The 23,540-nt window shown below is 46.8% G+C and overlaps 1 protein-coding gene across 1 annotated transcript; it reads right to left on the bottom strand.

Moving 5' to 3' along the window:
- Positions 1 to 3,302: 3,302 nt before the first annotated feature.
- On the bottom strand, positions 3,303 to 22,526 carry FBXL18 (F-box and leucine rich repeat protein 18). Its single transcript, XM_072877997.1, has 5 exons — positions 22,367 to 22,526; positions 20,920 to 21,120; positions 18,486 to 20,026; positions 15,404 to 15,622; positions 3,303 to 3,634 (listed from the first exon to the last, which is right to left on the bottom strand). Exons 1-5 carry the CDS (start codon positions 22,505 to 22,507, stop codon positions 3,478 to 3,480), a joined length of 2,259 nt encoding a protein of 752 aa, XP_072734098.1. The 5' UTR covers positions 22,508 to 22,526; the 3' UTR covers positions 3,303 to 3,477.
- Between the last annotated feature and the right edge of the window lie 1,014 nt (positions 22,527 to 23,540).

The following is a 23,540-nucleotide window of genomic DNA, read 5'->3' as shown; positions in this document are numbered from 1 at the left end:
GGAAGCAATACGTTAACCTACAGTCCTTCTAAGAAACCTACGGAAACACTGATGACTTAGCCCCACCAAATTCCCCACACCAAAACCGCTGTCACTCTTCAGCTCTAGACCCTCCTAGCCTGCAGAAACCAAATGCCATATTGCTCAACAAGATTTTGGACATTAGCAGAGCAGCAAACAACTTCTGATTTTACCCACTAATGGCATGTGTCCCAGAATATCATTCTCCCAAAGAAACACGGACACCTTGTTGGTGGTCAAAGCAAAGATTTCTTCTGCAGTCCCCAAAGATCGGAGTTCTGATTTGGAGAGCAGCAAGAAACACGCCAGCGGGGACTGGGAATCCTGCAGAGGTAGCCCCTGCGAGAAGGGCACCTTCTGTAATTGAATTCATTTATTTTAGACTATGGACAGCGGCATCAGCAGGCTCAGAGATCACCTCATTAGATGCTCACAGAGAGCGGGAGAGAGATTTCTGGAGAGATGGGGACTGTGACCAGAGAAAAGGAGAGGGAATTTCATACCAAATAAAAGCTAGGAACAAAACACCCGTCTCTCTGTTCTCCTCTCCTTCTCTAACGCTGCATGCTGGAGTCTCAGTGCTGAGTGGGCTCTGAGTCCCATATATTGCTCTGCTCAGAACATATGGTGCTATGTTTAATAGCCCGGCTCTGCCAATTGGGGACTATTAGGGTGGGTTCTTTTCCCAGTGTAAATGTTGCAGAATATAAATTGTAATTAACACCAATGCCAAAATAGCACTTAGAGAAAATAAGCACATTATTAACATCTGGTGAATCCTGCCTGGAGTGCAGAAGCAGCGGAAATTCTCACTCACCATAAGAGGATTTGTAGAAGAGATATCGAGCATTGGCCCAGAGTTGGGGAGTCAGGAGTGGAAGGAATTTTTAGCTCTTTATCACTATTTGTGGTGCTATCTTTATTACCTGTGGGTGACCTTTCCTAGCCCCGATTATAACTGGTAGCATTTGCATCAGGACTTCTGACCCACTTGTGTGAATACAGATGTCTAAACGTCATACTCCAGGCAACAGAATAATGGCGTTATAAAACATGCCTGATTGCCTGCCCTGATCCAGCAAGACACGAGGCAGATGGGTATCGCTTTGCCAGGCACAAGGTACAGCATGTTTCATCAGGTTGCTCTAACCCCCAAGACCAAAGGGTTAACATCACCATTAAGCAACAGGTGTTTTCTGCATACCACTGTCCCCCAGCCCAGGTTTTCCAGCGGGACAAGAACAGGCAAGCTGGCGGTTCTGCCAAACTCTTGCCGGTGCCACAGCGTGTATGTGGAGAGGAAATCCCTGCTGAGGAAGGGAACGGCCTCGCTCCTACAGCATGTACCGAGCATCGGGATCCCTCCACAGGACAGAACATTAAGCATTAGAGAGCTGGCTCCATACCCTCAGCCTTCTCTCTACCCTGCCCTGAGGCTAGAAGCACAAGGAGGAGAAAGCAGCTTTGCTAACACTTCAAACAGCTCCCTGCCCAACCCTCACCATTTATTCTAGGAAAGAAACATGGACAAAAACTAGGCAGAGCTGAAGTGGCTTGAACTGGACAGAGCAGTGGCTCGTGCTTCTGCCAAAAAGTACATCTGATTTGCTGAAGTGAGGGAGGAGGAGAGAAGAAAGATGTTGGAGAGGGAGAGAGGGATTCAAACAGGCAAGCAATATGACAAGAGGTAGAAAGAATGATCTCGCCGGGAGAGCGGGAGAGAAAACAGTGGCAGGATGCCAAGAACAGGGCACCAGCTCCTCGCACTCACCCGCACGGTGTCTAACCTGAGGCAGAGTCTCAAATACTTCAGGAGCACCCATGGCTCAGCTGCAGCCGTTCTCGGAGGAGCACGAGCTGGCCTCACCACCTTGTTACCGGCTGCAAACCAGAGACCGCTGCTGGCACCCTGTCCTGAGTGAGGAAGGGAGAGAAACTCAGGGCAGACAGCAAAAGTATGCAGGGGTTAGTTTTAGCAATGCACAGACTTGTGCTAGTAGAATACTAACATTAACCTGCTCGTTAACACCGTAACCTATCTGAGCACAAGGGTTACCGCAGTCTGGCTCAAGATTTACACCAGCAAGACAGATTTCCAGGCAGGTTCATGCCTGACTGATGGGAAAGTAAGGAGGGAAAGTCCTCCAAAGCCGTGAGGTTCATTTTGCTATAAAATCTATCCCATCAGACCGGGCTTCCTATGAACCACTGATCACAGAACAGCGTTCGGGAGATGGCATCTTGTGTAGAAAATGCTGACAAGGAGATGGGGACATCATCTTTGGATGACACTGGGTCTCCCCAGAAAAGCGCTGCTCAACACATTAGGGAGTGTTTAGGAGATTACAGGTGGAGACATTAAACAGCTCCGGTTGATAGCTGTTTTGCAGAAGACAGACCCAGTGCACTATCACAAAATATGCCAGCAAAAGGGAAATCTGACTGCCACCCAGAAACATGGCTCCAGGAATTCATAACTCAGCTTTTGGTACAGCTGTCTGATGCTTTCAAAAGTGCTCAGTAAATAAGGCAATATGAAAGTGATCCAGACCACTACTGATGCCTGAGGAAGTTCTGTGGAGCAGAGAAGCTGAATGAAATCACACTGTGAAAATACTTCCTAACATCTCTAAAATTAGCATGAGCTCAAGGCATGGAATCTAAGGACAGAACTGGAACACTACATTCCCATCTACACTGCAAGACAGACTGCATTTAAATCAGATCTGAGCCTCAACTTATTCACTGTAGGCACCATCTACCCTAGGACAAGGATTTCCAAAAGAGCTGAGAACTTCTTCCACCAGACCAACTGATGGAAACAGCATCAGCAAGAACATACCATGGTCGAGGCGCTAATGACCTTTATTTGTTATTCAAAAATAAAAAAAGAGTCCTTGTGGTACTTCTCAATCAAAAAAAACTGTTTAAATATCTGTGATTGCATGTGTGTGACTACAAATGCGTATTTGTAACATAGAAAAGATGTTATGCACTTCAATTGAGCAACACATTTTTGTGCCTCTTAGCTGGCTTAGGCTTTCTACTTTGCCAAAAATCGACCGAAGCAAAGAATGATTTCCACCAATATCACAAAGCACACTGCCAAAGTACACAGGGGCCCTTAGGAAATACAGGCGACACAGGGGAAAGAGCATCGTTAAGTCAGTTTCTCTTACCTTTAACTTTAGTAAAATAACAAAGTAATTAATATTAACCGCAAGGAAATACTCATCAGATTCCAGAAGCCTTTCAGACAGGATTTTCAGATGCAAGCAATATCCAATAGATGTTTACCCACTGCAAAGGACCAGCTTTTTTTATTTTGCAATTGCACCTATTTAAAGTGATTGTACAGCATCCAGTGAGGTGGCCAGGAGCTGAAGATGGGGAACCCAGGCCAACAAGAAGCTATTTCACGTGTTCACGCTGACTGTCCTTTCCATGCTGTGACAGTCACCACCACAAGTTGGGAGGTTCCTCGGCCACTCTGCTTTTAAACAAGGTAATTTCATCCAAGTGCCGCATGGGGACATCTCTGATGACCTCTGTCAAGTCCTCATGAAGCAGAGGGAAAATGACGACATTTAATGCAGGGCGGTCCGCCTGGAAACTAAATCAGACACAGGTTATTAGCCGAGGAGAAACACGAATTCTCCAGTGCAAGAGAAGGGGACTGCAAGGATATAGATCATGCAGCGGTGGGGGCAAGGAAGGGTTGTTCAGAGGAGGCAGAAGGGGCAGCTGGAAGTCAAGGTCTCCCACTCTCCTGTGTGTCAGCGGGGAGCGCAGGCTGGGCTTGCACCCCTTTTCAGTGAGTCTGTTAAGCTGACACAAGCCCAAATTCAGCCTAACATGGGGAGGGAGGAAGAAGATTTAATAAATAAATAAATAAATAAATAAATCACAACATACAGGTATTCTTAGAGGACCAGAGAAGAGCTCTGCCCAAGCTGGGCAAGGTTCTCAGAGATAACAATTTAAACCACCTACAAACCAGCAGCAAGTTGCAGAGCCATTAAGAAAATCAGGCCAGAGTAGTGCCAGGCATTCCCTTGGGGCTGAGCCTGGGATTATCACTTCAGGCTGGGTTGTTCTGCATGCAGAGTCTACACTCTGCAATTAGAGCACAAGCAAGTTTAGAAAGCTCAGATCTGCAGATAAGCATTTAAGTGTACACACACACACGCACACACTGCAGCCTCCTTTTTAATCTAAGTTGCAGAAAACCTGTCTTGGCACCACAGGAATTTGCCCTAACAGAAACGCACACAAGTATCCCTGTTTGCCACTTGAATTTTGGGTTCCAGTTTCTGAATCTACAGCCTTAGCCTTTTGGTCCCCTCTTAGAGAAATCTGCATTCTCCTCCTGCCCTCCCAGCTTTTCTTGCCAACATCACACCACCAGGTCTGTCTTCCAGCACACATCCCAGACCTTGCAAGAGAGAGGCCTGATATGACTACATGAGAGAGGAGCAGCAGGGTTATAACTACAGAGCAGAGGAAGAGAACAGCAAAAGTTAAAGCCATTTATGCGTAAAAAGAGCCATACAAAAAGAGTCCAGATCTCCATCAGCAAGTACTCTACATGATAGCAACCTGGTGAAGTAAGAGAACATGGGGAAGAAAAATAGCATTACTCAGTGTAGCATAACAAGAGTTCAGTCTTTTAAAGCTGGGAGGTAAAGGGAAGTTATGCTATAGCTTAAGAGTTACACCCTTAAGATTAAAAGACTTGTGACTATTAGCCCCATGCCACCAAGATGCTTCCTCCAAACCATGTGACAAGGGCCAGTTCATTATCACTCTAAAGGAGGCAGAGTCAAACTGGCAGCATCAGTCCCTTGAGGCTGAAGCAAGTTGTGTTGGGTCGAAAAAAGGAGTTCACTGCTCAACAAACTTCTCTTATACAGGTGTGTGTCTGGAAAATTCCCAGCTCATCTCTAGCTCTGAAACACACAGATTTCTGTCAGAGAGGGAATGGCTGGAGATCTGGCTGCTGGAAACACACGTGAAAATCCCAGGTAGCAATACAGCCAGCTAAAGAAAAGGCCATGAGAGACTGGCATTTCCCTGGGAGACAGAAAGGATGTTCCCATCCACAAATGATTTGGAGTAGAGCTGCCAAAAATGCAGCAGAGAAACTCCCATTCCAAGGCTAGTTGCTCAGTCCTGGTGGGTCAAATTAATTTGCCTGAACCTAAGTAGCTGCAGGAGTGAGGACTTCCAGCAACAAAACTACCTGGGGCAATTTTATACCTTTCTGCATCACAGACTTGCCCTTCATGCCTCATGCCTAAGGGCTGGCGGAAAAGGACACCGCTCCTTGAGTGGATCTGGGGGCTTGGGTAGGAGCTGCACAGTTTCTTACTTCTACAGCACTGCCTACAAGAAATCAACCAGCAAATAACCGCCGATCTAGGAGGCAGTTGGTAAAATCTGCAGTGAAATTGCATAAAATATAGCAAATAACTCTTTGATAGTCCCTCCTCTGCCTCAGCTCTTCATGTTTCTTATCCAACACCACAGTCCTGCAGAGAAAATCATGTTAATAGACCAAGTTTACTGAAGTTCAGCTAGGAAGAAACAGCCATCTCCCCAAGGCAAAGAAACCTCTGCTTCTTTCTTTGTATATAGACTCTCCCAAATTAGATCTGCATGCCGCCTTCTCACCATATACAAAATTGTAGTTTATAAGCAGCCTTTACATGTAGCTATAAAAACGAGAGCCTAGACAAATTTACACGACAATCTGCCACCAAGACAACTGAAAAACCCCAACACAGTAAGTATACCTTCCAAAGAGGCTGGATTTATATGAGAGGTTTGAACTTGATCTTAAAAAAAAAAAAAAAAAAAAAAGGAAAAGAAAAAAAGAAAGCTTTGTAATTTTCTCCCCCCCTCAACAGGAAACTGTATGTTACTGCAAATCTTGTAAATTCCATACCCCAGCAAGTTGACGCCGGAGAATTCTTTCCATGTACAATTTGCGTGATTTAAGAAAAAAAAAATCAAATGCACATGGTTCACTATTATTCTCAGCTAAATGTGCGTGCAAAGCCTCTCCTTTAACTGCCTGTTAAAAAACACCCTGATTTTAACGAGCAGCTGTCATAATGTTAAACTGGGATTAGCAGTTCCCAAAAGCAGACTCCCTCTGCAATCTATGCTCCTTTAGTCCTTCCCCGGAAGGCAATTCCTTTCTTCATACACCTGTCCAGGTGGGCTAGATTAAGTGAGAAGCACTTAGAGCACTAGTTCGAAAGGCCCCAGGCATGGGGAGGAGATAACAAGAAGGGGAAGAGATTGAGTTAATGAGTTGCAGAATAGCTCCTGTAATCTTGAAGGTTCTTTCCTCATTCCACACCTGGATGGACTTCAAACTGGATCTACCTCTGCAAGCGCATGGCTTGTAAAATTAAAACCCGAAGGACAGAGAAGGATGTCAACCTGGGGAGACAAAAGAGCTGCAGTTTCAGACATGAAACCCTGCTTTTTTTCCAAGGGAAAGAAGCCAAGGATATGCTTGCTTGCTCTCTCCTACAAAACCCCCAGACTAAACTCATCACAATTAATTAAATGAAAGCAAGTTTTCTAGGCAACTGACTAGCAGCCCCTTCAAAACAGATCCTTTAATCAGAAACAACCACTGGGATAACAAAGAAAATACCCCCCCACACACATATTTTCCAGCATAGCCTCTGGTCCAGCAGACTCAACACCAAACCAGCAACCACCCAGCAGGAACTTTTACAAGGAGGTCTCTGAAGTGTCCTCGTTTGGATGTGGACATATAGTAGGCCTGGCTTCAGCAGCTGGCTGGAATCATCCATGGAGCTGGGAAACAAACAGCGAAGTGCACCCTGTGCCACAAACTGCTCCTGGCATCAGCAGAGGTATAACCTCACTCTACAGTTAGATCTTGAACTGGTTGCATGTGGTTGAAAGGGTTAATGGTGCTTTGTTATTTGCCTCCAAAATTATCCCAGAACAGGTGTGGACTGGACACAGTAAGGTTATTTTCAAGTGAACAGCTTGGTAAATAGCCTAACACTATGGTCTCAATTACTTCCAACCAGCGTGGCAGGATCCAATATGTAGGTCAGGGACAAAGTCAAAGAGAAAGAGAAAAAGTCTAAAGCAAGGCTGCACTTTGATCAGATTTCCTCGATTTTAGCAAGACAAAAGAGTCACTCCCTGGAATGCAGTTATCTCCTGGCAAACACTCTCAGTGTGTGTTTTCAGACATACCTCTCTAGAGAGGCCAGTGAGTCCCCAGGACTCCACCTGCCAATAGAGCTAAAGGGCAGCCCAAAGCCCTCAGAGAATCTCACTGGCCAGCCTATAATGATGGATTATGCCCCCCTGCAACTCTCGGCAGCACAGACCCCAGAAGATGACAGCTCCACTGCGTTAGGTGCTGCCCAAACTTACCTTCTCTTACTTGTAAGGAAAGGATAAGGCAGTATCTGGGACTGAAGAATGTATTTCCCCTTGAGATTTCCAGAGAAACCTAAGAAAAGCCCTACACCAAATTCAGACGGTTCAGCACATCCCACTTCACAAAAGCTGGCAAGCAGGAATAAGGGCACACAAGGTGGTATAATTAAGCACTGGCAACAAAAGCAGCACACACCAGATAAAACAAGGAAATACGGTGTATCAGGAGTGGATCAAGGCCAGATTTTTGAACTCCACAAACTGAGATGAGCTTATGGGAAAAGAAGCTCTAGAGGAGGAAATTAAGGAAAGAAACCAGGAGAGCTTCATTTGGGGGAACAGAGCACAGCGGGGACCGAGCAGATGTGGAGTCTGGTTTGCACTCTCACAAATGCTGTGCTGCAGTCGCACACCTTCTCCCCCCTCCATTTAGACTTCCCCCACAGGCTGGTGAGCTGCTTCTGGAGAGGCACAAGCTTCCCAAGAAAAGAGAACTCAGACCAACTCACTTTTTGCCCTGTAGGCAGCTCTTTCACTTACATGCACAAAAACTCTGTTAATCCTCCACCAGGCACAGCATAAGTCAGTTTTCACTGGAAGACTTGCTCACATCTGAAAGTTCAAATGTGGCATCTGTCTTGAAAGCTTCAGCCAGCATACCTGAGCCAGGCTGGAAACTACCATCCTCGAAGCATGGCGTGGTGGAACAGAGGAAGTGCCAGGACAAGCTGGAGCACCTGACAAGTGGCATGACCCAACATACATATACACACTTTTCTCATCTTTTCAGAGAAGGCCAGACATGCACTTAAAATTTGTTCCACTGGCCATGCCCTGAACTCAGTACCAGGAAACTGCAAAAGCTCTCCTTGCTTACAGTGACTGCCAATAGCATAAAATGAAGCTTCTCCAGAGCCTCTTCCAGCCACACCAAATAAACTGTGGGTGGGATTCCCTCAGGCCCCTTCTTCTGTGAGCAGGGAGGACCCTTGCCCCCCACTCATCTCCCAGAAGCCTCTCAAGAGGGGTCCAAGGCCTCTACATACTGACTATAAAGCAGACCCATTCCTTAGTGCCATTCTCACTTCCAACCCTGCCAGAGTACCAGTGCTGAGCAGACCTTATTTTCTAACCTCAGAAACAGACTTCAAAAGTTCCCGAGGAAAGCTGTTACGATTCCTCCGGTTGCTCTTAACTCCACACAATGAGATATTTCCTCCATAAAGTGTTTTCCTTTAAGGGTGTCTTCCATCTCCTCATGTCTACATGGACAAACCGGCATTCTCCCAAGGCCTGCGATTTCCCCTCACCTGAAGTCCCATCACTACAGCCTCCAACGTGAGACGAAGGGGTGTAGATGGGATTCTGGAATTAATTTGCACACAACACTGCCAACTCTCCCATTATCTTCAATGCAGCATCCTCTGCCACTGCATCGTGCCATGGGGAAGTAGCAATACACATCAGACTCATCCCAAGTAGAGGCAAATTACATCTCTCCGCTGTGGTTTCTCTCTGTAAGGCAGGAATGACACTCCGCTACTTCTCCTGTGAACTGAGGTTTATATCAAACATGCTCACAGATTGAGGTTCTTACATTATTTTGCCAGCTGAACTCTGCATCAGTCAAATGTGACCGGACAGCTAAAGGGGGAGGGAATAAGAACCCAAAGAGCGATGCCAGAGTGCCCAGGACACGTCCTAGGGGAGTGCTCTGCCAGAGCAAGCTGAAAGTTATTTCCTAATCTCTTCCACAAATTAAAAAGCTACTGCAATAACTGCTCAATTAGATTTATTTTACTATGGAAATGCTTTAAAGCTGCAGTTAATGCTTCCGTTCAGCCTTTTACACCCTCATGAAGAGAAAGCATGACAGTACTATTCCAATATTATTTCTCAGCCAAGAGAGAGAGGAGGACACTCCTTGAAACCTATTTCATGCACAATCTACCCTCTAAGGAAGGTTTCAGGACTAAATTCCCTTCAAAACACATGAGCTAGCACTTAGAACAAGCCATTTGGGTCAACCACAGGAATGCATTTAAGAAAAGGGTATTTTAGTACCCCCAAAAGAAGATACATTAATATGCCAAATTGGTGATGGTCCCACAAGCCATGCTGGCTTGTAAAGTATTTGAACCCACCCATAAACAACATCCCTGGTAGAAGCAAAGGTGTCTGGGCCACACCTCAAGCAGAGTCAGCCTTCGCCAAGCCCGCCAACGAATTCTTGGGTAACGCAAGCTGACAAGGATGCAGTTTGTTATTCAGTCTGTGACAGAATGATTCAGGGGTTTCTAAGAGCAGGAAATGAAACAGACAATGAAAGCTGGAACAGGATGCTAATGATTCACTACACCAGCCTAGCGATACATTAAGTCTTCTGCAATCAGACGCAGGGCCTGAGCCCACAACATGCTTAGGCTAGCGGAGTGGGATTGGCAGCTACTGAGCTGGCTCTGGGATCCAGGAAAGCCAGCAGTGTACTGAGAGGGACTTTTTCAAGGTCAGAAGGAAGAGAAGATGGTGAAGGGATGTAAAAACAGCTTGAAAATCTCAAATAAGACCTGAGTGGTAATACCAGCTTTTTGCGGTGTCAATACAATTGCACCGGTCAGGTGGACAGTGCAGGAGGAACGCTGGAGGACTCTGCTGAATTCAAAGATGATCTCGCACTCGCTTCCTGCCCTAACAGCCCCCTCCCACCCAATCTAGCAATAAAAAGGATTACCCAAAAGGGCTGTTCTGAGGCCAAGCCCACAATGAGAATCCAGGCAAGAGGAATACTGCAGGGATATCCAGGGCAACAGCAACAAGGGAGGGGGCAACGCTTAGCTCTGAGGTGAGCAAAAATTCATTTGGGATAGTTCAGTCCTGTGCCAAACACCAGGAGAGGGACTGGCTCGCTCAGCACTTTCCAAATACTCAGTTTCATCCCCATGCTCCCACCTGGAAGCCCTATTTCTGCAACTGAATCCCAGGAGGGTGCTTCATCCCTTCAGCGAGCATCATGACTCTCACAGCCACACAGGGCCACTGGAATCAGCAGTTTAAGAAAAGGTAAGATTCAGCCAAGAGTTTCATGTTAAAAAAGAACAATAACAAGCAGGGGAAAATTTAGGTAATGCTACAGAAGCTTGAATAGCAAGGTCTAATTCAGACTGAAATAGCTATTCCTGGAAAGTGGCAGGAGTCTTATTGTGAAAGTCACTTCAAACTAAGCAGTGCTCATATCTGACACAGGCAGAAGAAGGAAGGTTAAGTTAGTGTTTCTCTTTCTTTGGGTCTTGGATCCCCAGAACAGGCATATTGTCCTAAAACAGTAAAATTCTCTGCATTCCAGCACTGGTTAACCCTCAGAGTCACCCAAGTCACACACTTGCTTTGCAAAGCCATTTGCCGGAGACAGGTAGCCAGTGTGGCTAGGAGAACAGGGGCAGAGGGCTTGAGCTAAGACTGCCAGCCCACCACTCCCCACCCCACAGCTCTTGGGGGATGCTGTACCAGGACCCCAGCCAGCCCCAGCCCTCTGCACCTTCTCCCAACAGCTATCAGATCCCAGGAGATGACAACAGCACTTTTGGGAGATGTGAGCAGCTAAGCCCAGCTACCCACCCACCTCCCCAAAACACACTTCAGCTGCACCACAATCTTTCGCTTCCTGACCATGCTCTCTACCATGGCTTAACTTGGATTGCATTTCTATAAATCACAACTCACCTCTATGCCTTGCCACTTTCCCCCTATGTATGAAGAATCCCTAATGACACCGCATGCTCAGAGATTTTTTGTTTTGCTTTGCGGTTGTTTTAACTGTTGCTTTCTTGATCTTTTCCAAGGTGTTTTTTCAAGGACTTTTCACAGGCTTGTATTGTCTGGCATTGTAGAGTCCTTGAAATCATTACAATGATAGGAGCTATCTAAACACTTAAGCTAAAACCAACAAAATTCTAAAGGAACACACTGGAAAATAAAATCTGTCCTTGAGGCCAAGGGGCCTCAGCATTGCCAAATGCATTTCAGATTTGCCCCTCAGATTTGCCAAAGCATTTCCTATCCCCTCTTCCAGTCTGTTTTCTGCTGGTAAGCTTCACCAGGAAAGCAACTTCTTCTGGACATTTGTGAAGTGCTCACTAACCACGCCATGTAGCTGTGCAACCCTGAAGTCATCCAAATTCCTTGCCCGCTAGATTTCTGGGGCAGAGAAATACAGGCGTATAAATACGAGTATTTAGCATGCAACACATCAGCAAGCTGTGGGACACCTTCCATAGGTCACAGCTCCATCTACTGACTATTTCACAAAATAACAGTGTGGAAACCCTCGGGGAAAGCTGTTCGAAGCAAGCCCGGTCCCCACGGACCAGGCTTTGGACACACGGCTCTTTGCAAGCATTTAGAAGGAATCCCAGCACAGCAACTCAGCCCAAAAGGGAGAAGCACAGCTGCCTTTTCTGCAAAGAAGCCTCTTTGCACAGCAACAGGTCTGGGGTCACGCTTGAACCTACAACCGTGGGTCCTCAAATTGTGGTATTTTAGTGTTTCGGGAATTACCGCTGCAGTGGTTTTAACAGAAGAGTTATTTAAACAAAGACAACACGCGCTTGGAGCTAAGCACTTCGGCAAAGTTAGGGTCCAAGCATAAAAGGGAAAACATTGTTTGTTAGATCCACTACTATCTGAAGTGTGGCAGCAGCTGAGCACCATGTGATAGGAAAAAAAAATGTCATTTTACAGAGAAACTGAGATGAGACCACTGTCACATGTGAAATCTGAGGAAGATCAGGGAAGTGAATACAGATCACTCAAGCCACATCTCCCACTCTAACCACTAGGCCCTTCTTACATGCACAGAGTACCTCCCTGAACCATAAAGGAGATTACCCCTCCCATTCACACAGAAGAAAAAAGAATAAAGAAAAACACTGCAATGATTTATCTGCCCAGAGGGAAACAGTCTTCTCTAAAGCTCAGAGGAGACCTTGCCCTTGCAAGCCTCTTGTTTGCTGATGAGGGCTCCAGATGAGTGCTGTTCTGCTTACTGTGTTTCATTGCAAAAGAGACAGAACTGAATCAGAGGCTTTTAATGACTTAAATACATAAACTAATTTGTCCCAAATAGCAGCAAACTTCAACTAGAAAACTGCCCACAAGAAAGCTGGACACCACAGGGCCTGGTTCAGAGCTGTCACAAGACTAACGGACATGAGAACAGCTCTCTTTTTGGAACAGAAATACATAATACTAACCTTATTTTACAGTCAAAGGGAAGAGCAAATTTGAGAATTAGTTCAGCCTTTAAGCCATCGGTGTGATGCAGGAGATTTAATACCCAAGCTCCCATCACCATACCCTGTATATACACCATCTTCCAGTACAACTCCACAGCTGAAACCAGTCTGTTCTCCTCATATCGGTCACAGCCTCTTCTGTGATCTGAACCCTCCTGTGCATCCACATCTCAAAAAGGATTGCACTGCACTAGATCGCATTTTCAAGCCCTCCCAGCTCTACCACCTGCAGCAAACTACTGGTGCATGCCCAGCCCTAGGCCTTTCCAGTTCCCACTTGCATTTCTTCTCTTTTTAGAGGCGTTGGGAGAACAGGAGTCACTTTGACCCCATCTCCCTGTTCAAAAACTGTTGGCTGCTCTCAGCCTAAACAAGACCATCTCCATAGCCCTAAAACAGGAACTCTAATCCTTAATGGGACCCGAGGAATATAGATCAATTCCCCCAGCTCAAGAAAGGGAGAAAAGAAAGGCTCACAGCCTTGCCTTCCCTCCTCTTGCCTCCTCCTTCCCACCCACTCTCCATGTTTTCCCCGCACACACAGCATCTGCACACATTCCAAACAAAAAAAGCCAAACAAACAAACAAAAAAAATGAATCAGCTATTTCATTCTGGCCCAAGGATATATAACTTCAAACTTGCTGCCCAATGGGCTCTTCCAATTTAAAACTTGGATTAAAGAGACACTAGCAGCACATTTTTAGAGGAAGCCATGCTGTGTGAATTAGGGCCTTATCCACAGGTTTAAGCAATGAACTAGCTCACACACAAATTTTACTGCACATCTCTTTGCCCTTGGAGTAGTAGACAAAATGCAGTCAAGAGAAAGTCAATTCCTGACCCCATCTGAAGGCACATTTCTGCAAGGATGAGAATGGGATCAGTGGAAAAGTCACGTGGTTAAAGACTCACTGATGGCTCGTGGAAGACTCCAGGCTTTGCTTACACATCATTTTCTGTATTTTGTTCCTTCCATTTTATTACTAGAGACAGTTGCATGAGAACAGGATCTTTGTTGCTTAGGAGAGCATCTGCTCCCACTGCTTATCCTCCTCCTGAAGTCATAATCTTATGTGACATCAAAATCGTTTCCAGAGCCACCAATTACAATGTCATAGAGGATTATGACTTCAGGTGTAGAATTTGCAGTGCGAGCAGATGCTCTCTTTAGGGGAAAAAAAAAAAACTTCAAAAAATCCTGTTTTCATACAAACGTCTCTGTTAATAAAATACAAAAGAAGAAAAATAGTATGACAGCCAGAACTGTTGCTAAATATAAAAATAGTTTTTAACATTTCCACGAGGCATCAGCTGCTCTTTGGAAAGTTCCCAGGGTTTAAATTATTAAGAGGTACAGAATGTAGCGAGAATCCGTCCACAACAGAGAAAAAGAGGGAGAAAAGACTGCAGAACGTGTATTTCTGCTAAGTGGACATTAAAATTTTGGCCAGTGCTGCAAATGCCACCTCAGAGGGGAGGGCAAAATAGAAAAAGGGAACTGCGGATTCTTGATTCTTTCTAAGGATCCCCAAAGCACAACCAAAATCCACCAATAAATGTTTTTACAGATATGAAGCCCTATGAAAAACAAACTCAAAGAATCCTTGTCACATCACAAGGAATTTACTTAGATGTTTCCAACAATCACTATCCCAGAAGGACACAGAGCCTTTTAGAGGCTGTAACAAACAATCTCATGTGCAGTTTGGTAGGTAGCTAATATAGTCATAGACTCTTCTGGATTTGATCCTCAGAAACAAGCCAAGTGTAATAAGTCAGTTTGAAGCTGGAAAAAGGCTGGGGGGGAGGAGCACCCTTTAGGATGCAGTAATAATGCCATGTGATTTGAAATTTTTATTAGAGCTTAACAGGGCAAAGCAACAGTAGGTGACAAAGAAAACAGACTGAAGGCAGAGAAAAAGCCTTATAGAAAAAAAAAATAATAATGGAAAGTCTGTTGCATGGGAAATATTTTGTAAGATGACTGCCACTATTAGAAGATTTCAAGCCAAGCGTAATTAAAAGCTCTCTTTTCAAATGCGGTTCACGGCTCACAAACGTTTCCCCACCACGTGAGCCTCAGAACACTGCAAGGGGCCAAGCAAAATGCATTTAAGAACTGCCAAACGTGCAAAGGCAGTTTGTACGAATTCTCCCCCACACACACCCTCCGAAGAAAAACCCTTCACAACAACCCTTTAAAGGCTTTGAATTGCGCTGCCAGGGGATTATCAGTAAGTGACATTTACAAGTGATTAGAGGACAGAGAATTATCTTAGTCACTTGTGGGAAAGGAGGAAAGCTTCAAGGTCAAATCTCTCAGTACTTAAAATGTCGGCAGATGTTTTGTTTACATGAAAAGTGTCATTTGATTTATGATGGAGCTTTACATCCAGAACTTCAACTCAGCCAACGGAACTGCAGAGAACATGGGTGGGACTGGAATCAAAAATTCATATAATACCTTCAAATATTTAACTGATTCACTCTTATTAATATAAGAGGCTAGTTCATGTGCCAAGCAGTTACACAGTACCTATTAGCTTCTTGGAACAAGTGCTCCAAGCCATATAAACCTTGGCAAGCAAGGAAATGGAGATAAATCTTCAACAGCTCCAGAAATCCTACATCAACCCCTTTCCGCACTCACCTCCGGACAATAGATTGCTGGAGATTTTTGCAAACGGTAAGAGATTCTCCCATAAACATGTGGCACATGATGACCTCAAGGCTGTTGGCCATGAATGACATCACTGCGTCAGACTGCAGAGTCCCACTCCGGGAGACGATGCAAAGCCGCTGGAGAGAGGAGCAATGACTCAGTGCCTGGAAGAACTGGGCGCCTGCACAGAAGTACGGCTGTTCCAGCCTGCAAGAATAAACAAAAACAAGTCAATGGGTAATTCATGCTTGGGCCGCTTTCAGACAAGAGGGAAGACAGCACATTCATGGGGGGCTGGCAAATGGAGCAACCAGTGTCCCCCACCACCTGTTTCACTTACACGTGCAATAACCTTCTACCTGCTTATGCCAGCGGTATGGCGTAACAAACCTGACATTGCAAGCTCAGACCTCTTGCTTGCTAGTTACTCTTGAACGGTGTGTGCTAAAGGACAAGGACACAATTAGGCAGAAAGGCCCTAAACTGCAGAATTCCAGTGCCCACAGGGGGTAATCCTGGTTTTGCAAGTTTTCCACAAAGCATGTTGGGTGAGATGGGACATAGATCTGACCAGCAGATCCTTCTGGTCTTATGACAAGCACAGCCTGGCTTTTGCTACTTGACATCCACTGAGCAGTTGATGTGGATTTAGGGACTTACTGCTCCAGTGCACCAAACACTGATCAAACTGGTCACCTTCAGTTTACCACCTAGAGAGAAGCAGGCATGAAAAATTCACAATGCACACATGGTGATGCAGAACTTGGGCCTCTGAGCCAACAGAGTGACCACAACCAGCCCTCCCTGGTCAGAGGATGGCAAAGGATCAAAGCTACTGCTCTCCCACAGGAAGAAGAACCATCATCAATTCAACCTTTATCTTAAACACTTGGCCCAGAGAAGAGAGACAGGATCCTCTATCATGGCTATCCACAATCTTAGATCACAGCCCAGAGCAGGACAACAAAATTACATGGTGAAGCCATACCTGACCAACAAGGGGTCCATGTGTTAACTAGCAGCATAACTGGATGACTCCCTCACAGAAACCAGTCTGCAGGAAGCAGAGCCTGCTCGGGGCCGGTGTCACCAGGAGACTATGCCTGCTTAGTGCAGATTTACTACAGGGCCTCGGAGCACTTGGGAATCCCAGTCATTGGGTCAGCAAGGCCAGAGCTCCCAGAAGGTTAATCCATTAGGTGATAACAAGCTGTTGGTCCCAGCCTGATCTGGATAATCTCTGCGTAGGCTTTTGTAGTACGTGGGGGTATCTCAGCAACTTAATCCTGTTAATTGATAAATTCTGGTTTAGAGTCTCAGCCTGTGACTGCTGGTCAGGTAGCATTGCCTGAAGAGATCCTAACAGCCCACAAGCGCTTTGAGTAATAGCTTAAAATTAATATTAAGGAAATGGGAAGCCTCTCCAATTTTTCAACAGTGTTATTGGTCCATTATAAGTTTAGGACAAAAAGCACAGAAGCCCCTGCAACCTCACAGCAGGTTTCTAGGTTAATCTCTGTGACAGGACAGCCATACTTGCAATACTGCCTTTCACTCGCTAGATGACAATGTTGCTTTGGAATATCCCCTTAAACTAGCTTCTCAGCCTGGAAAATGGGGAAGGGGGAAAAAAAACGTAGAAGCAGCAGAGAATTAGTCAAATGAAAAGGAAACTACATTATCAGGAGGAAGTGCTAAACATTAAAAGCCTCTTAAACCTATATAAAACCTTAGACTTTACTCAAGACAGAACAATGACACATCGAAACGCCTGGCTGTTGCAAGGAGACACCCTTGTTCGTCCTTTATTCAAGGCTCTACGCTGCCTCTCATCTTTACTGCTCTTGGCCTCCATTTCAAAGTCTCTGGAAACTACAGGGCCTAGACTGAGCGAAGCAACGCTGCACACCCAAACCTCCTTCCCCAGGTCTTAGTTCTTCCATGGCTATTTAGTCTCCTGAAGGTTAGATACATTCAGGTGACCCAAGCCATTAAGCAACTGAATTTCCAAAAGCTGCCATCCCTTGGATGAGAGACCAACACGCTCCTTGCCTGTTATAAATGGGAAGCAGTGGAAAATGAAAACCCTCCTGAGGTGTTTTAGCCACCCTGGCTCCCTTCACTATTGCAATGGGTCAGGAACATGCACACAAACACCAGTCTCAGCTGATGAGCAATAATTTTAGTCACACTAACTGTCATGGTGATCACAGGAGTGACCTTGCTGTTACTGCTGTTAGGCATTTTAGACCCATGTTGTGAACACAGGATGACAACGGGACTGACAGGTCTAGCAGTTTCACCAACAGAAGCTGATTTAGGGAAAAAAAGAAGAAAAAAAAAATCTTTCTAAAGTAATGACATTTGTGTTTATTTGGACCAGTGCAAGGAAACCATCACGGTTCATGCCCTTTGCTTTCATAAGCACATTTTGGCTACTGTGAAGCTCCTTTATGCACCCTTTAGGATCAGATCTTTGGTAGGATCCTTTAAATCCTACCACAAGAGGAACACCAACAGGACAAACTCTAAATTTGGAATGTTTTCAAGATATTATCACGAAAAGAAAAAGAAATAAAAAAATAAAGAGGCAAGATTTTAATACAAACCAAAGGCAGAAAAATATCTCATTGGGAAACCTAAGGAGAACTCTACATTATCTAGACATTGTAGGAGTCTCTTCCTTCCTGGAAATTTAAGAGATGTACATGTACACAAAGCCAAAAAGTCAGCAAAGGCGTGTAGTCTTTAACCTAGCTCTGACAGGCTGCTAGCTCCCAAATATGCAGCATCCACTCTTCCTTATCTAAAAGGAAGGCAGTTGCAGCATAAAGACTTTTTGCTCTTAAAACACTGGTTAAAGGGCATATCCTGAGCCCTCAAGGACAGCATGCGATGCCTTCCTGTTCTCCACAAGTCGGGAAGGAAAATACCCAGTTTTCAAGCCATTGCAGCTACATTTGACCAGAACAGGAACACTCGCAGTTTTAACGCTAGCCACAACAAACCACGCACTACATTTCTGGAGATCCACGAACAAAATGGGAGATGTTCAACGGCAGCCCCTCACCTGAGATCTCTCAAACACTTGCAGTGTTTCAGCATGTCCATGAGAGCAGACATATAGACCACTTTCCCCATCATGCCCAGGTTGGCCAACGAAAGAGTCCGCAAATGCTGGCACTGCAATCCAATGTTAATAAGCCCAGAGCCAGTAAGAATATTTGGCAGTTGTGCTAAGGTGAGGCTCTGCAAGTAAGTCAGTTGGCTAATGGCAGCCACCTCTGAATCCCCCACGCTTTGTGCCCGGACACAAGGAGGCAACGAGTTCCGAATTGCTGGCTCGTTGCGGGGCATGGCAGAAGAAAAACTGGACCCAATTATTTCCAAGGTTTCCAAAAATCGGAGGCTTCCCATCAGAGCCCAGAATACTGAAGACTCTATCTTCCGATTTGCCTGGTCCGCTAAGTTCCTTGGATATGTCTGTATCCCAATCCGCACTTTCCTTCCAAATGTTTGGGGCACCAAATTAGACGCCGTGGAAGGCTTTTCCACATTTGCAGCAACATCTGTGATGGAGCAAACCGGTAGTGCTAATGAGAGCAGGTGCTTTAGCCTGGACAGAAGCTGGCACAAGTGATTCCCTATGCTTTCTGAGCTGTGATGGTGAGCTGCAGAGAGGTTGAGGTGTCTCAGGTTGCAGCAAGACGCTACCAGGCTTTCCAGAATGCCACTGTCAATGTCATCTTCCGCTTTTCGAAACAAGGACTCCGGAGCCAGACAGTGAACACAGCCACTGAGATTCAAACTGGTTAAGCTTTTAAGATCCTTCCCACCATTAATAACCCTCTGGATCAGGTGACCACCAGATAAGGTGCATCGGCTAAAGCTGAAGTAGAAAGGGTTGTTGAACTTCAAGTGTTGCAGGAGCCCAGAGCCATTAATCCAGGCTTTGGGCAATTGTAAAGCATCCAGACGTACATTTCGAGCCATAGAGTCCAGGAGGTTTTTAGTGGCTCCCGTCTCCACAAAGCTACCAGGAGCAGAAATAAGGAAGGCGTGAAGGTTCTCAGGTGTCCGATCACTTAGCACTGCCAAGTACAGCCTCACCACCTCCTGATTAACGTAGCCAGGAGCCAGCCTGGCATAGAAGACACGGAGGTTCTGGTAATGGGGCACATTGCTCTCACCTACCATTAGCTGCCCAGAGAGCATAAAACCTTCTCGTGAGCGATCAAGGATCTCAAAATAAAGCAGCAGTTTCTCAAGGCTAGTGCAGCACGGAACGACACCATATGACGGCGTGTAAAGGGTTTGCTTCAATTCCGAGACACGGCTAAGAGTGGCTTTACACTCAGTGCTTAGCTGACTGGCATCGAAACCCGGATTTACATCTATCGCCAGGGAGCGCAGGTGCTGGAGCGTGGACAGCATCTTTGAGAGACGGAGAGAGGTGACGTGGCACCCAGACAAGTTCAGTTTTACCAGGTTCTTGCATCGTGTTACATGATCAATAGTGGAGCTGGGCAGCCAATAGCACCCAGCCATGTTCAGCTGGTAAATCTCTTTTCCGATATCCCTCATCAGTTGCTTCACTTTGTCTTTGTTTACCTGTACTCAAACAAAACCAGATTCAATGAGATATATGGCAATGGTGTGTACTGACTCAGTTTCCCATCTGAAGATGGGAATAACAGTGGTTAGCACTTAGATTACATGGCTCATCCAAAGGTCTCAGGACGCTAGCACAGTCTAAGAATTATTATACTGCTGGTAGCCAGCTTAGCCTGCTATGCTTTGGACTCTTAAGATTACACTTCCTTTAGCTTCTTAGTCTGTGCAGTTCTGCATTACTGACTGTGAGGCCAAATCTGTTCAGCAACTGATAGTAGAATGGAGGACTGTTTCCATTTTCTAACAGCAAAGCTATTTCAGGAGAACTAGCTATCTATGGAAACTCAGATTGAAAGGAGAATGTTTTCCATTCTCCTTCATCCAGTTTGCTTTTGGAAATGAGTAAGAGAGGCTTCCCCTTGCCTGCACTTGGTGATACAGTCCTCATAAAACGTATCACCCTTCATTCCCAAGCTTTATTTTTGTTATAACACATATACAATTTCTGGCTTAGCTGACTGCATGCCTGACAGCAATATGCACAAGATTTTTTTGCACAATATCATGGAAAATGTATTTTGAGAAAATGATAACTTTACACAGCCACAGCTACAAATGGAAAGTCACGTTTACTTTCATTTTAGCTTCCAGAAGCACAGAGAAGATAATTTTCACTGACAGTATTTTATATAACTAAGGAACACAGAGCTGTTCTAACAAAGCATTCTGGAAAACAAATGCTTTTATAAAACAGTTTATTGTTGATTTGATTTCAGAGTTCAAGAGCAGTTCATTTATGCAGACACATTAGAAAGTTCTACTTCTTGGCATTTTTTCAGAAGTCAGATTTGTCTTCATAGCTAACAGAAGAAGCAAGCTACTCTCCCCACCTTATAGTCTTTCTGAAGTAAAACTGTATGGGTTAGACTCTTGTCAAGGCAAAGCGTTGCGAGTTTCCTGCAGGTTCTCCTGACGTTCAGGACAAGGTCTGTGCAAGGGATGTAGCTGAGGATGTGCAAAAGGATCTCATCCGAGAACTCCATCAAGTTGACGCCATTACTTTCCTCCTCGCTCTCCCCACTTACGATCTCCTGGGGGTGGGGGGAGAAAAAGAAAAAAGAAAAAAAGAAAAGCTACTAGCTCAGAAACTTCAGCAAAGCTTGTGAGAAAACAGATAGCCCAAGTCTCATAAGGATTTATAAAGTGAGACAAACCAGAAATGTTTGAATCTTTAAGTACTTCCATCTGCATGAAGAAACCAAAAGCTTTCCCTTAGAAGACAATATGGAGGTAGTACAAAACTTCACACAAGGCCACTGTACCTTCACTCACTCTTACACTGTTGGCTACTTTAGAATGAGGAAAAAAAGGTTTACATTCATTCCACTTTTGCCACTTACTTTGCAATTGGAAAGTGACCGTCTCTGATTCTGTCTAAATATAATGCAGCAGTCTCTTTCTACGTATTTTCCTCTAAGTAAGTGCCATCCATTTCAATAACCTTAAGAGTTACATAACCATATATATATATACACACACACACAAACAAAACTGCAGTCCAGCATCGGATCACCCGTAGCTCTTCTGCAACATGCTTACACTTTAACCATACGAAACCACACGATTGACAGCTGGGCTCCAAAGGGGACACGAGAGCCCCTTTGCTCCTCCACTCCAAGCTGCCTTCCTTCGACACTGAGGTGACAAGAGGCACCCCAGCAACCGCACCCCAAACCCGCCGGGACCGCCTGACAAGAAGGCGATGGGGTGCGCGCTGCCTTGTGCGGTGCAAGGGCTGGACATGGCCCCCAGCCCACCCCACCGTTATGATGGTGGTTTCGGGGGGGCGGCTGGGACTTTAGCACCATCTTTAATAAAGCTCAAATTGGCATTAATACCATGGCATCCCCTCAAGGGAAGGGGGGAGCTGGTCCCGCCTCACAGCCCCTGTAAACCCCCCACAGAGGCACCCCAGAGGAGGGCGATTTCGGCGCCCGTACCCAGCCCCGCTAGACGGCGGCAGGCCCGCCTCAGGAACCGGGTACCCGGGCCACCTCCACGCCGTCGGGCAGCCTGGGCCGAGCCCCGCGGCGAGAGGGACCACCGGAACCCCCCCGCCCCGCCGCCGCCATTTGAGCCCCCTCACCGCCCCCGGGGCCGGCTCCAGCCCCTCTCGCCTCGCCCTCATCCCTGAGGGGGGCCCGGCTCCCCCCAGCCCCAGGCCAGAGAGACGGCGGCGGAGGACGAGCCCCGCTACAGCGCGGATAACGGCCCTCCGAGGGGCCGGAGCGGAGGGGGAAGCGGAGGGCGCGAAGAGCCCCCCCGACCCCGGCTCACCTCTCCACAGCGGAACATGGCAGCGGCCGCGCGGTCCCGCCGCCACCACCGCCGCGTCCCCCGGGCACCGCTCAAACCGGCCGCGTCCCGGCCTGGCTCCTCGCCGGCCCGGCTGCCGCACGGTTCTTCCGGCGCTGCCATGACCCGGCTTCCGCGGCTCGCCACTCCCCCGCCGCCCCCTCGGCCGCCCCGCGCCGCCATCTTGAGCGTGGCCCGGCGTGCGGCGAGACGGAGGGGAGGTGCCAGCCGTTGCTCAGCGCCATCTTGAGAGCGGCGCCGCCATGATGGGAGTGGCGGGTCTATGTTGAGACACCCGGCTCAGTTGTGCCGTCGCCTCACGGTTTAGCTGTCTCTGAGGGCGCTCATCTTGAGGGCAGGAGCTCTCTGCCCCGAGCGGGTGCAGAAGCGAAATCCGGCTTGTTCAGAGGTACTGGCTCCCTCGTCTCTGCCCCAAGGCCACTGGTGCTGAGGCATCGGATACAGCAGCATCCAGGCAAATGGCTGCTCAGCCTCCTCCGCTCTTGGTGGCTCCCAGCCACGGGCCCTCTGCCACCCCAGCAGCAGCTGACTCACACCGGGCCCACGCCCCACGAAGCCCTGAGTCGGCTCCGAAAATGTAAATCCACCCTGTTGCAAGGAGCCATGGGGCGCAGGGGTGATGGTAGGTGAGCGGGGGGCAGAGGGAGCCCCGCTGGGTTGGCGGGACACCCCGACTGGGCTGTTCTGCAGCCCCCGGCGCACTGGCTGGGTTAGCACCCTAGTTTCCTGGGGAGGCAGTGGAGCATTTGGGAGAACGATCCTCTCCCAGTTCCTTCTGTGGGCTGGAAGCAGCCAGGATGTGGAAAACAGGGCACCTGTGAGCACTGAACAGGTTGGTGCTAACAAGGGGGCTGCAGGTACCACCCCCTTCCTCCCAGGAAAACCCTAAATATAAACCCATTGGCTTCACTGGTCTTTTACACATCATCAGTCAGGGCTCTAACCAGGCTAAATATTCTAGCTTTGGCTGCAGGTGTGAGATACGATCCTTCACTTTGCTGAGGCACAGAGGGCCGTGCAGAAGTCATCCAGGGCTGCTGTGAGCGCAGCCATTGCACACAGCAACGTCCAAGAGGAGCAGCTGGCTCAGCACTGTTACTATTAGCTCCTCATCCCAAATCTCAAGTACAGACAG

Source organism: Ciconia boyciana, chromosome 13, assembly GCF_034638445.1.
Source record: "Ciconia boyciana chromosome 13, ASM3463844v1, whole genome shotgun sequence".
NCBI lineage: Eukaryota > Metazoa > Chordata > Aves > Ciconiiformes > Ciconiidae > Ciconia > Ciconia boyciana.
This window is presented reverse-complemented; position numbering and strand designations above follow the sequence as displayed.